This window comes from Xenopus laevis, chromosome 1S, assembly GCF_017654675.1.
Source record: "Xenopus laevis strain J_2021 chromosome 1S, Xenopus_laevis_v10.1, whole genome shotgun sequence".
Taxonomy (NCBI): domain Eukaryota; kingdom Metazoa; phylum Chordata; class Amphibia; order Anura; family Pipidae; genus Xenopus; species Xenopus laevis.
In genome coordinates this window covers 147,643,040-147,661,601 of record NC_054372.1, presented here as the reverse complement: position 1 = coordinate 147,661,601, position 18,562 = coordinate 147,643,040, and the positions used below count along the sequence as shown (strand labels likewise).

At 36.3% G+C, this 18,562-nt stretch overlaps 1 protein-coding gene across 1 annotated transcript in view; it reads left to right on the top strand.

The window, feature by feature from the left end:
* tmem132c.S (transmembrane protein 132C S homeolog) overlaps window positions 1–18,562 on the top strand; it is a 262,101-nt gene that overhangs the window by 209,798 nt on the left and 33,741 nt on the right. Inside the window, exon 5 of the mRNA XM_018244181.2 lies at window positions 16,298–16,441. Coding sequence (XP_018099670.1) covers window positions 16,298–16,441 — 144 coding nt within the window. The remainder of the gene's footprint in view (window positions 1–16,297; window positions 16,442–18,562) is intronic.

The window sequence follows — 18,562 nt, the reverse complement described above, 5'->3', positions numbered from 1 at the left end:
AAATCAATACAAGTGTTAGATTTTAACAATGTCATTTTGGAAACATTTGCGCCGACAATTCTCCCCTTTATTTTTACATTGATTATCATCCCACCCTCCTTTTGATATCTTTAACCTTTGAAAATAATACAACAGGATGCGTCTGCTTCTTCTGACTTTTAATATTGCCAGTAATAAAGGAGATATGAAAATTTGACCGTAGGAGGGAGCCATTAATATCCATTACTGGTCAGATATTCCACTTGTCAGCAACCTATTCTTTTTTTGGAAATTAAATGTCACAACTTTAAGTAATAAAATGTAATGTTTTATTTCACTCAAAAAAGTTTCCACCTAAAAATCATTCTTAAAAAATGTTCACTTCCTGACATTAGACACAAATTACAAAGCTGTTAAATCCCCCAATAATGAAACAGCTTTTCGTTTTTTTTACTGCTGGGCAGAATAAGAGCCAAAATACCCTTGTCATTAGAATAAAGGACCAATAAAGGACCAATGATAACTTCCCAGAATCCTTTGTAAGATTTAATTACATACAGGTATGCACATAAAAATGCTTATTTTAGATTTATAGTTACATAAAGTTATAAAGTCTAGCTATATGTTTGCCAGCAAAAAAAGGTACTTGTAACATAGCCACAGCTCCCAGAGAAGTGTGCTCCATTCAGTTATATAGGACAGTGGCAATGGCTAAAAAGGACTCTTCAAATTTAAATAAAATCAGTTATATAGGAAAAATTATTATAAGTAAAAAGGGAGCTGCCTGCAAGTTTTCACTCTGGAAACTGTGGTTAGCACTATCTCACCCTTTGATACCTATGCCCCTTGGACAGGAGTCTAAACAGTACTCAAGTGTGAAAGGAAAACTATACCCCCAAAATGAAAACTTAAATTAGAAGGAAATTCGTTTACCACTTGGGGTGCCAAATTGTAGGCACCCCCAAGTGAATGTATTTACTTACCTGAAACCCCGGGCCCATGTTCCTATCAGTAGAAAACGGCAACAGCCCGAGGTTATTCCAGTGAGCACCACGGAGCACTCCTTTTCTGGCTTCTTCTTTCTTCTTGTGGAAGTGTATGAGCGAAAAGATGAACTTTAATTAAAAAGTCGGATTTTTCATTCTACTGCACATGCGTCTGCCCCGGGAAATTTGAAGAAAGAAGAAGCAGGAAGAGAAACGCTTTGTGGTGCTCGCTGGATGTTCCAATGGCTGTTAGTACATTGACTTTACAAGTGGATAGCTAAACAAGTCTCTGAATGGGTCCAAAATGAAATTGTTCAAGGACCTCTTTAAGCCTCCATAGCCTTGATGGGCTCTTTATGTTAAACAATCTGTTAAGTATATGACACCTATCAAAATGTACCACACCTTTTCTAATTATTTTTGACATATACCGTACATATCTTGGAAGAAATCTGAATATTATATTGGCAAAGAAGAGCTTTGAAAATGACCTCATGATAATGATGTAAATAGGGTATTTGTAATAGTTGAGCTTGATGGGCTGTGGTCATTTTCACAAGCTTTTCCAAGAAAAGATAAAAGTTGCAGCACTTTCTAGCATACCATATGGACTGTAAAAGTGATTTCATGAGTTGCATGTAAAAACAAAGCACTGCTCTTTATTGCTCGTCCTTACTGCTAGACAATAGTAAAAAATGTGGTTCTTTTTGCATTAGCATAGTCGGATTAGTTTATTTTTCTTAAACATAACTTAAAAAGCAGTGTTTCTGTAAATCCTATTAAGGAAAATATTTTCTGTCTTAATCTTCTCAATTAGGTTCTTTGAGGTTTACTAATGTTATTAAATAGAAGCATTTGGCATCCAAAATAAATAGTTTTTTGAAGGAATAAACAATATATTCTGATAAAAAGTGGAAAACACTGTGTGGGAAGCTAAACAAAAGCAGCTTGGCTGGGCTTATTACTAGCAGACCTGCAAATATGAGATTGCCCCATTGGAGTAACCTAAAACTGGCTTATAAGCAAAAGAAATATATTGTTAGTTGAAGTTGGCTACTCCACTGGCACTTTTTTGCATGATAACTTTAGGCAAGTTCACAGTTAAATTACAACCTAATATTTAAAGAGTCTTCAATATGAAATACTGTACATGGCATAATGAAATGGCACTAAACATGTTATTTGTGCATCCCTTAAACATATTTGCTTACTGACAGCTCAGGGCAGCAGTTAGATAGAGGACTTAATTGTACACAACCTCTGAACTGAAGTAAAAAGTTCTTCAGCCCATAGTGGCAACAGCAGGTTCTCATAAACCCATTTTAATTTGTTGCCCCATATCAGTGGTTAATGATCATAAAACTATTAACATTTTATATTAGTTTCTAAACCAGTCCTGTCATTGTTTTGTCATTTTGATTTTTTTCATCAAAAAAAGAATAGAAAGATCTAAAACATTATTAAAAACATCATCTTTTTCAGCTTGTGAAATGGTAAAGTGCTATTCGCTAGGTGCTAAGAAGCTAGAATTTTTGAATTTTGAAATTTCAAGTTTTTTTGCCAAATGGCCCAGCTTTGCAAATCTTTTGATCCTTTGCTCTTCTGATATTAACATCTCACCAGTTTGTTATGAATGAACATTAATAAAATCACCTGGCACGTCACCTTGGCCAACACTAAGGAGCACATTTACTTAGGGTCGAATATCGAGGGTTAATTAACCCTCGATATTCGACTGTCGAAGTTAAATCCTTCGACTTCGAATATCGAAGTCGAAGGATTTACCGCAATTCGTTCGATCGAACGATCGAAGGAAAGATCGTTTGCGCGAACGATTAAATCCTTCAAATCGAACGATTCGAAGGATTTTAATCCATCGATCGAACGATTTTCCTTCGATCAAAAATTTGTTAGAAAGCCTACTTTTTTTACTTACTTGGCGAAGTAGGGTGTCGAACTTTTTTTTAAAGAGACAGTATTTAGACTATCGAATAATTGAACGATTTTTAGTTTGAATCGATCGATTCGAAGTCGTAGTCAATGGTCGAAGTAGCCAATTCGATGGGCGAAGTAGACAAAAAAATCATTCGAAATTCGAAGTTTTTTTTATTCTATTCCTTCACTCGAGCTAAGTAAATGTGCCCCTCAATCTTCTGACTTCCCAAACCATATCATCTTGATCATCGACTTTTTGTTTTGTCTGCTGTCTACTATTACCTAAACAAATTCAGATCAGGCATAATTAATTTTGTGTCTGTCGCACACATTATTATAGTCTCATAACTTAATTAGTACATTAAATTTAACATTTTCCTTTTGGAAACAGCCTGGCTCTTTGCTGTAAAATGAGCACTTCAATTACCTTACTTGTAATGGGAGAAGTGTAATTAACATTGTCTTGAGGCTAATTTCTATTTATGCGGCAATCTTTCAAAGATTATACGGCTTTTCCTTCCTCGTCATATTTAGGTTGTTTTCACTTTCAAATACAGATAATTAATTCAGGCTGCGCAGTAGTGGTTGGCTGGGAGTAAATATGAATTATGAAATAATTTCAAATGGTCTGATCTACATATTCCTTTGCAATCCTTCAGGATAGTTCTTAATTTTTTACAGTGATAATAAAAAGTAAAAGCTACATAAAATAAAATATGCCTCGAGTTCAAATGTTTGCTTGAGGAGTGACTTTCCAAAACAACACCACAATAATAATTTTATGGTAACAGCAGTGTCACACAGTTGACTGTAAACATTCTCTTTAATGCAGGCTACCTATGGTAAATTATATTTTAAGGCACATTTATGCTGAGTCCTGTATAATGTAACCGAATTGTGAATCATCTGTTAGATAACATCATAGAAAGAGAAATTCTTGCACTTAAATTGAGTTCTGGCCCTTATATTTAGAAAAGTAACTGACATAAGCATAGAGTCATGAGCAAACTTTTGTGGCTGACAAACAACATTTAAAGTTCACACAAAAACATTTGTATCTATTTCACCTATTTACAATCTATAGACCAACTTATGAGCTTGAAGTCTGTACTACACTTAAAGGTAGCGCACATATCTGGAAATCCACTATGCAGAAAGCTCAGAATAACAGAAAGGCCATCTCTTATAGACTCCATTTTATCCAAGTAATCCACATTTTTAAAAATGATTTTCTTTTTCTCTGTAATAATAAAACAGTAGCTTGTACTTGAACCAAACTAAGATATAATTAATCCTTATTGAAAGCAAAACATTTACATGATTTTAAAGTAGACTTAAGGTATGAAGATCCAAATTGCGGATAAATTCATTATCCAGAAAACCCCAGGTCCTGAGCATTCTGTATTACAGGTCCCATACCTGTAACCTACTCTCATTTCTAAAGCAAGGGCCGTCCTTGGCTTCTCAGGAAGGAGCGAGATGCCACAAAATGCGTAAAGCTGATGGCTTGATGTCTAGTGTGCATAGATGTTTTAATATTTGAAAATAAAGGGTGATTTTTAACTGGATCACATCCTCTTCAGTGCTTCATGTTTTTAATTTACTCCATGGACTATAGTAACTGTTTAGAATCACAGTATACATGTAGATGAAGGAACTTACTGGAAAGTAAGTGTTCCAATAATCATATTGTTTGGTTGGCATTTCTAAAGAAAAACTTGCACAACAAATAATAAACAAAGTTTATTATCAACATTGTCAGTGTAGCACAACACTGGGCAAATTTGCCTATGGGCAGTAACCCATGGCAACGAATCAAATTGCTGCATTCATCGTTCTACTTGCAGCTGGCTTTAAAAAGCTATTCACTGATTGGTTGCTATGGGTAACTGCCCATAGGCAAATTTACCCAGTGTTGATAAATAAACCCCACTGTGTCAACAAACTGGTACACAGACATATACACAATCATGATACAGCCAATTGCAAAAAAAAAATACAATACGGATTTGTTACTTCACACTTTATTTTTAAATCCAAGATGGCTATTCCTTGCATACTGCAATAAAAAAAATTGTAAATATAATCAAATATAAATGCTGTAGCTTTTCTGAAATAATCAAGTTCATGTTCACTATCCCTCTCTCAGCATCTGTTTCTCTTCATTCTCTCCATGCAGCAGTTGGGTGTGAGATATTCATTAACAATTAGATCCAATATATCTTATAGGGGGCTCCTTTTACCTAGAAGATGTATTAGAGCTCAGTGTATTAAAATCACCAGACATCATTTCTCTCTGCATGCAGAATTTGTGAAAAATGCAGCTATTTTGTAAGCTCCAATGCATCTGCTAGGAAAGGAAGCCCCCCTATAAGATCTATTGGATCATTCATCTGACACCCAACTGCTGCATGAAGACAGAATAAAGAGAAACAGGTGCTAAGAGGGATAGTAAACTTAATTATTTCAGAAATGATGCAGAATTTTTAATTGATTGCATATAGAAAGTTTCTTACTTCAGTATGAGGAAGATTATATTAAATTTCCATTTTTCGCAATAGTTCCCCTTTAACTTTCAGCTTGTGTTCCATAATACAATTGCAAGAAAAAGCTGTACAGTGAAACACATAGCAAATATTGCTATAATAATTCGAAAATTCACTTTGAATTCACTTCGACCCTTAGTAAATGGGCCCCTAAGAGTACTGAAAAATAAATTCTGCTAATACGGGTATGGGATCTGTTATCTAGAAACCTGTAATCCAGAAAGTGCAGAATTACAGGATAGGTGCCTCCCGTGGGCTCCATTTTAATCAAAAATTCAGATTTTAAAAATGATTTCCTTTTCTATGTAATCATAAAACATGCACTTGACTCCAATATATACAATAATACTTATTGGAGGCAATGCAATTCTTTTGGGGTTTTTTTAATGATCAAATGATTTTTGGTAGACTTAAGGTATAGAGATTCTGGATAACAGGTCCATTACCTGTACAGTGTACTAGAAGGAAATGCTTGTTACAGATAAATGAACACCCTGAGGCAATTGTCACTAAATGGGATTGCCCTAGACCAACCAGAAGTTTTTTAAAGTTTACAAATTCTGATCAACTTTAATGCTAGTTTTAATCAAGTGATCAATTAATTTTATAGGAAGAACAATGCCCTGCAAGGTTAGAGGTGGCATCAGCATCAATAAACTTATATAGGCACATATTGAATAGTAGGAATATTCAAGCTTTTTGAAAAAAAGATAAAACAAATACATGCCTTCCACTGAACTAGATTTAATATTAGTTAACATCACAGATCTTCCAGAGCAAAAAAGAGGCTCAAGCTGGAGCTGGAGGGTATTTCACTGCCTACAGAAATAATGAAAGACAATTTGAAATATAAAAAAATGTACATTCCAAGCTCGAAAGTAGGCTTGGATCCAAAAATATAGAAATACAAATGCAAAATTCAACTTAAATTGTAACCGATCTTAAAAATGCTTGTTAATACTCCTGTGGCTTTTGTTTCTTTGCAATTCTGTTTTTTTTTTTTTTAATTTTGCTTTAGTCTTAGCTAAAGCTCTTTGGTATAAAATTAAGAAAGGAAATATTCATTCAGACTATTATATCATATAATTTTAACATAGAAAATAATTGTATAAATATATTTTTATCACGTTATATTATATTTTATATATTTTGATGCATTACTTATACTGTTATGTTGATTTGCATGAATGACTTGGAACTGAGTGACACTGCACGAACAGCTTGTTTTCCACAAAAATCCCCAGATCCTTCTCAATTAAGGATACCTCAAAACACTACCTTTTAGTGTATAACTCTCATTTAGGTGATTTCTACTAAGGTATATAACCTTGCATTTATTACCACTGAACCTCATTTCTAGTTTGCTCCCCAGTTTTCCAGTTTAGTCAAATCACTCTACAAAGTGGCAGCATCCTTTTGTACCATCTAGTATCCTCAGCAAAAAAAGGTTATTAATAAAACAAGGTTATTAATAAACACCTTAAAAAGATAAAGGACCAAGGACAGACCCCTGATATACTTCACAAACAACAATGGTCCAAATAGAAAATTTCAATTTACCATAACTCTTTGCAATCTATCCTTCAGCCAGTTCTCTATCCAAGTACAAATATTATGTTGCAGGCTGTTATTCTTTAATTCAGTCAGTAACCTTCTCATAGTACAGTATTAATACAGGTATGGGACCTGTTATCCAGAATGCTTGGGACCTGGGGTTTTCCGGATAACGGATATTTCCGTAATTTGGGTCTTCATGCCTTAAGTCTACTAGAAATTAATTTCAACATTAAATAAACCCAATAGGCTGGTTTTACTTCCAATAAGGATTAATTATATCTTAGTTGGGATCAAGTACAAACTACTGTTTTATTATTACAGAGAAAAAGGAAATCATTTTTAAAAATTTGGATATTTGGTTAAAATGGAGTCTATGGGAGCCATTACGTAATTCGGAGCTTTCTGGATATAGGGTTTCCGGATAAGGGTTCCTATACCTGTAGTATGTTCAAGTGATTTACTTGGTATAACTTTTCCCATGTTTTCCTTGGTATAAACAAAACAAAATGGAGATCTCCTAATCACTCAACTGGCATGAGAACCACTTTTCTGTAGTGATGGGCGAATTTGCGAAAAATTCGCGAAACGGCGCCCGTTTTTTTGACGCCGGCGCCCATTTTTGACGCCATTTGACGTCCATTTTTTCGAAAAAAAAATTTTTGACGCCGGCGATTTTTTCACAATTTGTTCTCTGGCGGCAAATCGCGCAAATTCGCCGCAAATTCGCGCCTGGCGAATAAATTCGCCCATCACTACTTTTCTGTAATAATTTATTTGACTAATATTTATATTCCAAATGATTTTGGTAAAAAAAAGTTGTTTTCTAACTTTGTGAAGGCTGCCAAGATTTAATTTTAAACTGCAAAGAAAAAAGGGCTTAAGAAATAGCTTTTTTCTTTCCGATAACACTTTCTGACTGTAGAATTAAGAGTTTTAATATGAACTGATAATGTAATTGAATTTTAGTCATACAGGCAATTCTACTACTCAACATCAAAGCAGCGGTTAGTTGGAATATATTTTTCTCCATGCATTTATATTAACTGTGTGTACTTGAAAGACGCCATGTCATGAGCCTGGCTTCTGAAATTCTAGACAGCTTTAGGCCACAAAGTCTCTTGATTTCATTGTTATTTGGTTCTGTTTCAGCTAGCTGTAACATGAAGTTGGTGCATAAATTAGTGGATCAGAAATATGTGATTGTGTTCTCTATGAGAGGAAAGAATTATTTTACTAATAATTATCTTTTATGTTACCTGAAACCCCTCAGCACTGTGGCTACATGCTATAGGATTCTATTTAGCATCCTCTGCTTAAAGGACAAGAAAATTCTTATTCACTTGGGGGGTCAGTATGCAACACATCCTCCAGTGCCTTAAGTTTTCCACCAGACCTGCCCTTATTTTCAGAAAAGAAATGCGCAGGTCTGGGGAACTGTGATGAATTGCATTTAGTAGGTGTCACTTTAATTTCCCATTCTGCCCAAGTTAATATTAAATTAGTACTTAAATTAGTCCCACTTGATTGCTTCCCAGCCTGCTACTGAATGGCAATTGGACTCAAACAAGTGTTAGGAATTAATTGGCTCATAATAGGACTCATACTGACGAGTGCTCAAACCTGCACACACAGCTCTTGAAAATGGTCCTGTACTGGCAAAGTCGAATGTATTAATTTGGCACCTTCAAATGAATTAGATGTGTTCCTTTTTGGGCTCCCCTGCAGCTGAGTGCTTTAATGCAATGCAGGAGAGCGCAGGTTTGAGTGTTCGTTAGAAGATCCCTTAGAGCAGAAGAGTAAACAGTCTGAATTGTATTCTGGTTTTGTTAGTCATAATATCATTTGCAAATACAGCAATACTTTTCTATGTCTAATCCACAAATTTATTTTGTGTGCACATTTAAAAACATGTGTGTGTGCATTGTTTAAAAATAGTGTGCTCAAGTCAGATTGGATACAACATTTTGAATTATCACACAAAATTCTTTGTGTGCACCACAATTTATTGTATGTGCTGGCCTCAAAATTTGTTTGCACAACTTCGATGTATCATTGGAACTTATTAACCTCTAAATCATTTTCAATAGAAGTCAAAAAGCTATGTGTGCCATAGACCAAGCAGATCCAAAAATACCCCCGTCATGCTGTGAAAAATAGTAAAATACTGTACTGATTAATTAAAGGAAAAAAAGAGCAGAGTTCACTCGTTAACACTAGGTATTTATGCACCTGAGCAGTTACCCATAGCAACCCATAAATGATTAGCTTTTGTTCAGGCAACTGCAGAAAATTAAAATTTGATTAAATGCCACAGGTTACTGCCCATGTACAAATTTGCCTGGTGTTAGCAAATAAGCCCTACTGTCTTATCAAACAAATAACACCAAGGTTGACCATAAATCACCTAGTTAACTAGATCAGCCAAAATGTAAAGGCTCACTTTCTTCAATCACGTTTGTATTATTGTATGAAAGAACATACAGTACCCTGGCTGAATATGAAGGAAGCTGTAAGGCAGCAATGTAGGGTTGCCACCTGTCTGGATTTGGCCCTGACAGCCCAATTTTCAGAAGGGCTGCCTGGGTCACAACAGTCTGCCCCGTTTTTCAAAAAAGGAAAACCAGGCAGGATCTCCTCTGATTGAGATGGCAATCAGCCAATCTCTGATCACCATGTCATAGCCCACCCATTTGACATAGCACAACCCATCTGCAATGTCACTGACCCACCCTGGTGACATTATGCCCCCTGCTCGGATTGTGAGCCGCACAAAGGTGGCAACCCTATAGCAATGCTACCCACTGAGCCGCTACATTGATGTAACCAGCTGTGGGAACCCCTGTGACGTAAATGCGTTTGCTTTTTAATTCAATATATATTTATTTAAACATGTCAAATATTTAACTTTCCTGTCATGCACATTGTCTGAGGTACTGTAGCATTAGTATTTCATGCACAAAATTTCCAATTATATCATTATCTTTGTGTCATCTCAAATGGACAGGCCATAAAATGTGATTTCTACTTGTAATTAATACGTGTAAGTGTCCAGAGGGTTTACAGTAACTTCTTGTAAATGTAAAAATGATTTCAGGAATTTTTATAGAAGTTTATTTTAAACGCTGGGACTTTTTTTTTGACCTGTGAAAATCATCTTTAGAAGATTTTGGAATGCAACAGCTTTAGAGCTGTATGAAAGAGACTTATTTGATGTTAAAGAGAGGTGCACGTAGTTCAGGAACAGCTTTGGGTTTGAAAAAAATGATCATTTTAGATTCTTCCTGAGATGAATAATATGAATTCTGACCATGGCTATTTTGAGGAAAAGGGTGCTATAAAGACCCTGATTATGATATTTATATAAACCCAAAATCTACAAAACATGTATTTAAAATAAATAATTTTATAAAGGCACATATACTTTTTTCTCCTTTGTAGGGATTGGGACTTGGAATTATTGGGTGTATGGGGGAAGTCTAGATGATCCTTGAAAACCAGATCTTTTGCTGCAAATATTAATATTGCACTGGCCTATATTGTTCTGAAGAAACAGGTATATGTATTATCAAATAAAAATGGGCACAAACTGTAAATCCTTTTGCAGCCTGCCATGCACCTGGACACAGGTCTTGTGTGTCCCTCATGAGTATAGTGCAGCTTGCATTCAGGCTAGTGATGGAATGTAGGCATCCCCATACCTGCCCTTGGCAGCCATTAAAGGAACAGTAACACCAAAAGGTGAAAATGTTTTAAAGAAATGACAATGTAATGTACTTGACCGACATATGGCTCCATGTTGTTCCACCATTAAAATTCCCCCCCCCACTCCATAAATTACTCCGAACACAAAATCTTGGGTGCAGTTTGGGCCGCAGTTTGATTTATTAATAACATTGTAATAACTTATCATAAGTTAACCAAATAAACATAACAGCATTATCATAACATTTTATCACATGTTGACATCTGTATACAAAACGATTAGCCGCTGAGGACTGCACATAACATATACCAATAAACAATGGTTACAATAGCTTCCCAATACTCTTCCTGATCAAAACCTGTTAACCTGCCTAAGGCTAAGCCACCTCCACCTACTTCCTCTTACTGTGCCTCCTTGCTCTTAAGCCTTGTCCTAGGCCTATCAACACCAACCTCATGTGAACCTTACAGCCCCCTTCCTTTTTGGCTACCCAGTAGGGGAGCCCCTCTATGCAAAGCTGCGACTTACCACCCCCCCCCACCATCTCTGCAGGGCGGAAGGGTGGGATGCTGTTGTGTCCTCTGCAGTCTCAGGTAACAAAAGGGGGTTTTCCGGCACTTTCTCCCTCCTATTTAAGCCTTAAGTCCCCGCCCCCTTTCCCGCTCACTCTCCCAGACTAAAAACTCCCATACTGCCTCACACCTACCTAACTATTCCACCACTAAGCCCCTCAGTCATGTGCCCCTCCGTTCCACCTGTAGCAAACACACCAGTTTTGCCAGTGCAGGGTAATATTACATTACATGTATTCTTTAAAAATACATTCGTTTTTTGGTGTTACTGTTCCTTTAAGTACAGACTGCCTTGTGCCGTAAACTGGATTTTAATTGGATATATTTAGTGCTGGGAAAAATAAGCATTATGGGGCATGATTTTGCACCCCATAGTTGTCTTGCACTTGCTTCTTGGTCATAAATCCTAAAATCCATTCATTTGTCTTGGGCCACCCAGCTTTTTATATAATGCAAATTTCGTTATGACATTCTGAAAAGAAATCAAATTAAACATTTGATTTATTATGAATAATCCAGAAAAACTAAGTAGGATATTATAAACAAAAGTGGTTATTTTTAAACTCTCCATGGTTTTACTACTCCCTCTTCACACCATATGTTCTCACCTTTGTTATTCACAATACATGTATTCTGCATATTAATAATATTGATAGAATATATGTAGGAAACCATTATCCCTGGCACTTTGATTGATTTACTCACATTGCTGCATATTCAACATTTACTTTGTGTCTCTTTCCAATACATTCTCACCTTTATTTTCTGTTGCAATACTCTCTTGCTGACTGTATCTCTTATGTAATTAAACAATTTATCAATATGACATACAAGCTTAGCTTATTTTTTTAATTCATCTCTAAGAGGAAATTAGTGCAATAAAATAGGAGTTCTTCATAAAAGCCTTTCATGTCATTCTCTCTTTGCAGAACTGGAAAATGATGTCTTGTATGTCTTACAATTTCCTGAACTACACTTTTGTATTGCACACCCTGTAATTCTGTGAGATATTAATTGCATTCATATTAATTATTATTAACATGTATTTTGAAAGTGCCAACGTAGTTTTCAACGCTGTAAAATAAATGTGTATATACTAAAAAAAACGTACAGAATTATATTTGTAGAACATACAGGATTACATATATAGAGCATACAGAATTACATACATTGCAAACGAGTAACCAATAAAGAAGGTGAAGAAAGCCCTATGCAACAGAGCTTACAATTTAAAAGGGCAAGTGAATGAGACACAAGGGGGTATATTTATCATAGAGTGAAGTTAGACATTGTCACAGTCCGCTAGAGTGAAATTACGACACTCTCCATTCATTTCTATGGGATTTTTAAATGGAGAGTGGTGGAATTTCACTCTAATGGACTGTGACAATTTCTAACTTTACTCTTTGATAAATATATCTCAAGCTGTGGGAGTGGAAAAGATCAGAAATAAGCAATGTGTGAGGTGCAGCATGCGGTATTGCATTTGGTAGCTAAACAGAATGAGGGTAGTCTAAATAAGTGTATTTTAAGAGATCTTTTGAAAGCAGAAAGGTCTGGAGAAAGTCAGACAGACCATGGGAGAGAATTCCAGAGGGTTGCAGCCTTTGCAAAGTCTTGAATCCGAGCATGTGAGAAAGTAATGAGAGAAGAGTTGAGAAGCAGGTCAGTAGAGGAGCATAGTAAGCAGTTAGGTGAGTATCTAGAGATGAGCTCAGAGATGTTATCAGTAGTGATAAGCAAAATTATTTTGCCATGTTTCGTCAAAAAAATTACGCCCATTGATTGCAATGGGTGAAAAAAAATTGACACGCCGCATCCCATGGCAAAAAAAAAATGATGCCCGTCAAAACTTTCACCATTCCATGAATTATTAACTAAACAGGTCATATTCACCCATCACTAGTTATCAGGCTCACAGTCCTGTCTGCTGAGTAGCAGCCACTCCTGTGCCTCTAACTGGCAATCAGAGCTTGGGTTGGAAACAGGATGAAGTCAGATGCAATCAAGGAAGAGGGAGTAGTTGAGCAAGCCGGAGGTCAAACCATGTCAGGAACTACCTGGAATCGAACACTGAACTGTATACTTACAAGCTTTTGCATTACCTCATTGAGCAACTGGAGACCTTTAAGATGCAGTCCTAATCAAATTCTTAAAAACACTCTTGTTACCCTATGCATATGCCCAGCTTCTCCTATCTCATTAAACCCAAGTGATTGTAATCTGGCAATTAAGGGTCTTTATAGGCCTGTTACAAACAATTCCTAGTTCCTATTAAGCCAGATCTAACATGATCTAGTTTCTGTGATTCTTGTGCCTGATTCCTGCCTGAATTTCTGCCTGGTTTCCTGTTCGTGCCCTAGTCCTGCCTGGTTCTGCCTTGTTCCCTGCTCCTGTTCCCATTGCCTATTGGATCTCCTGGTATTTGATCTTGGCCTTTGTCTCTAAACATTCCCCGCCTTCGGCCTGCCCCTGACCTCGGCCAGTTTACTGGACTCTCCTAGTTCGTCACCAGTACTGACCAGTTTACCAGATCCTTCTTGTTTGCAGCCTGCCTCTGACCACTGGACATTTCAAAGGACTTCTGTTACTTATATTGCATTTAACCAGGTGTATTGCCTAAATTTGTGTTAATAAATCAGTCAACAAGAGTCTGGTTGTTCTTTTTGTTTGACCATTCATTTCAGGATGAAATGCTTAGCCAGTTTAATCTCAAGAGACTTACAGAGCACCCTCCAAAACTTAGAGGTAAACTGTACATCTCTGTCAGAGACAATTTTGTCTAGAATGCCACGTAAGTGAATTTTTCTTTGACGAATACTTCAGCGGTGATGGCATTGGATGGAAGAGATGACAAAAATTGTAGTATATCCCTGAGAAGGCGGTAAGTCTATAATTAAGTCCATTGAAATTGAGCCCCAAAGTCTATTAGGAACTGGAAGGGGATGGAGTAGTCCAAAGGGTTTATGAGAGGAACTCTTGAACTGGGCACAAGTCTCACAAGACAAGACAAAATAATTACACGGTCATAAAGAATGATCCTTTACCAGCTCCAGCTGCTGAGGTGGAAAGAAGAATAAGTCCTTTCTTCAAATTCTCAATGTACCCTTTAAGGTCAGCTAGCTCTGGCTCAGACAGAGGATACATTCTGCCAAAAGGAATAGTGGCACCAGGGAATAAATTGATCAGGCAGTCATAAATATGGTGTGGGGGCAGTTTACCAGCACCCTTTTAATCAAAGACATTGATAAACTCGTGTAGATAAGCTCGAAGAGACTGAAGGCGAGAATGGAGCACAGAGCTAAAGGTCTTGGAATGGTTGAAGAAGAGATTGAATGAAAGGCACACACTTCAGAATTGATTTGCAAAAGACCAGTGTTCCAATTTATTGAAGGATTGTGTGTTTTTAACCAGAGCAACCCAAAAACGTAAGAAAATTTTCACTTGCATGCATGTATCGAAACTGATGCACACCCCAGGTTACCTGACAGATGTAGGCTGGGGTGGAGTTATGAACTGCTTTTTTATTCTAAAGGTAGACAAAGTCAGTACATGGATTGGCAGAGTGGAATAGAAGAGGAGAAGCGGTTGCTGAGTTGTATAAGACTGACAGAAGTATTCATTATGGACTGGAGAGGTCACACTTTCTGGCTGGGAAGGCTGATTAATAGAGTTACAGTAGTCTATACCTGATATGATGAGAGAGTGAATAAGAATTTTGGCAGCATCTGACATACGGCTTTGATGACATATTGATGGAAACATTTCATCAAAGCTCATTAGTTATTAAGCCGGTTAAAACAGTATTACTGACCATTTTCGTGAAATATGTATATTTTCCAATATTTGAACTCTTTTAAGATTCTTCAATCATTCAAAAGAAATTGATGAAATTTGTTCTCCCCTCCTGAATGTGAGACAGAAGAACTTGTTTTTGGAAAAGTGACAGAACACTTATAATTTACCCTTTGATCCAAAATATACCTATAATGGATCCATTATCTGGCACCCCTATATCAGAACAAAAACTCAACATGCAGGAGGTTTCTCTAAAAATCTGTCAATAGATATTTAGGCCACCCAGAGCTAGCAACTCACTCCAATATGGCCATATGCTGTACCCAGGGGGCAGCATGCCTGAGTTGGTAGGGTCTATAAGGACTGGGCCCACTGGGTTTTCTCCTGTTCGCCCAGTCCAACCCTATTTACAATGTAGGTGATTTCATTAAGTCAGCCCTTTCACAGATGATAACGTTGACTAGGCCTTTTTTTATATCATTAGTGTATTCTGACCACTGTGCCCCTCCCTGCATACCATGGTATTTGCTTGTATACATTAACTACTTTATTTTGACTAGTTGAGCTAGGACACCCAAACCACCAACCTTACAATAATAAAAAGTGCAGAGAGCATGTCTGTCCATAAATTCACAATTATTTGTGACCATTTCATTTTACATCCTTTATGAACATTGTTCTTCACTTTGTGTTTGTGTATTCCTGAACTGAAATGGTTTTCCAGTTCATGCTTCCCAATAAGTTTAGCAGTATAAGTTTAGCAGTATAAGTTTAGCAGTATAAGTTGAATCATATTACAGACAAATTAACAGGATACCCAAGTAGTTGTTGCTTTTTAGCGTGTGGTATGGCATCTGTGAATAGATTGAAGATTTTCTGCTTCTTGCTTATTATATCTGACCATTATGTTCAGCTTTATTAATAAGCCTTTGTAGAATGATAAATTATGTTGCAGTTGGTGATGAAGATTTTGACTCTGGTAGTATAATTACTACTTTAACTTATAGGTCAATAGGACATACACAACCATATAACTGATGCTGCTACAATGTTCATGCTACATTTCATAGTACATAAAGAACGGAGTAGTGCATTTACAGATGATATGCTGCAATGATATGCTTTTTTAGTACAGCTGCAAAATAAAAGAATACATATAAAACCAAACACTGGACTCAAATTGTGTCTTAAATAATATTTCCATTTCTTGTTTCCTCCCAGGACACAGAGATTCTGAATACAGCCATCCTGACTGGAAAGACAGTGGCAGTCCCTGTTAAAATAATTTCTGTTGAGGAGAATGGTTATGTGACTGATATTTCTGAGCAGGTGGAATGTAAATCTTCAGATGAGGATGTTGTCAAAGTAAGTAATGTTGCTGAACCTGGGCTGAACATAAATACCATGTCATTACATCATACTTAATTATAATATATATATATATATATATATATATATATATATATATATATATATATATATATATATATATATATATATATATATATATAATAAAAAGAAACTCTTATTTTTGCTCACAGACCTGACAATATGTTGTATTACAAAAGGAACTACATGGGATACCTTTGTTACCTACTGTGCATGTTCCTCACATCAAAAAATACATTTCAGAATTAGCTTTATTGTCTTTGATAGTACAGGTATGGGATCTGTAATCCAGAAACCAGATTGTCCAGAAAGCTTCAAAATGCAGGGAGCATTTCCCAAGGGCATTTCCCGTAGACTCCATTTTAATTAAATAATTTAAGTTTTTATAAATTATATCCTTTGCCTCTGTAATAATAAAACATCCTTGTAATTGATCCTGTCACGTATGGTTTCCCAAAACCCAGAACAGATGCCAAGGCTTCAATCACACTTCAACATATAAAAGCTGCCTTTAGCTTCGTGAGGAGCCCTCCGCTACTTGGATGCTGCCAGGTGTTAAAGTGAGAGGACCAGGGATAGAGTTCTGGGGGGCAGACAACAGGAATGGGGTTACACTTGATAAAGGGCGTGTGTGGCCCAAAAAATTTTGTTTTTGTAGTTGCAAATAAATCACATTGTAGCAGGTATTCTGCTGTTTGGATTGCTCTCCTCACTCATCTGATTTAATTGTTCATGTTCATGTCAGGGTCAGGCAATGGTCAAGAACAAACAAACCAGACTAAAAGCGCACCCAGGAACTATATTCAATAGACCTACTTTGGGCAAAGAGTAATTGGGCATGGCCCCTTTAAATATATGAATTTCCTGTCAACGGCAATGATATCAGATGCAACGAGGAGAGCCTCACAGCTATTTATACATATCCACTAAGATACCATTAATCCTTATTGGAAGCAAAACAATCCTATAGGGCTTAATTAATGTTTAAATAATGTTTTAGTACACTAAGGGGGTTATTTATCAAGGGACGTATTTATCACAATATCGGCTGCTACAAACTCAGATCTAAGCCGCTCGGGTTTTTAACTCTTATTTATTATAACATTTTCCCGAAAATTTGCTTTGCGGGAAAAGCTCAGATTTTCACTATTTTTTTCATGAATTTCCCCCGAAATCTCTGAATTTTCCGGAGTTTTCATCCGAAAGCTCAGAAAACATAGTGAAATTTCCCGAAACCCCCAACACAACCAAAAATCAATGGGACTGTTCCCATTGACTTTTATGCAACCTCGACAGGTTTGAGATGCTGTGTTTTTATATTTGGGCTTTTTAGCCCTCGGGGTTTAATAAATTCTGAAAAATTCATGATTTTTTTTAAAAGTCTATTATAACACAAAAAATCACGAATTTTTCAGATTTCGGGTATTCAGAGCTTAGTAAATAACTAAGGCTATGGAGATATAATTTATGTAAAGATTCCTTATCCAAAAAAAAAAAAAACCCAGGCTCCTAGCATACCATAACATGGAACCATACGTTGTCAAAGTCAGAGTCTGATAAACCCAAATAAAGTGAGCTTTAGCTTAGGAAGCCTAGTAGCAAAATTGATTCTGTATGGGGGACACTATCTCAATCAGAGAGAGGTTTTATTGTGCATCCTGGCAATGGCTGATTCAGACACTTAATTGCTGCCCACTCTTGTTCGATTTCCACTAGACCCTTAAAATCTTGGGAAACATGAGGACAACATGGGCAAAATGATAAAATTCTGTATTTACAGGAGACAGAAGTCGTAGCATTAAAAATAAAATCCTGACTGCTTCCCAGTACACAGGATACAAAGGTTATTTGTAATAAACAGAATGGAACTGTTTGATTAAAAAAGGCATGGCAATATATATATATCTATATATTCCTACCTCCTGTTGGAGATCAAATGATACAGTAAAAGTCAGGCAGAAAGGGTAAGTGAAATATAATATTTAATAACTATTGTACATTACAATAGATTATAGCTAAACATCTGAACCTTCATCACAGACAGCAGTGTTATGCTCAGTTGTTACCGATGCATTGCAGAGTAACGTGTATAAAATT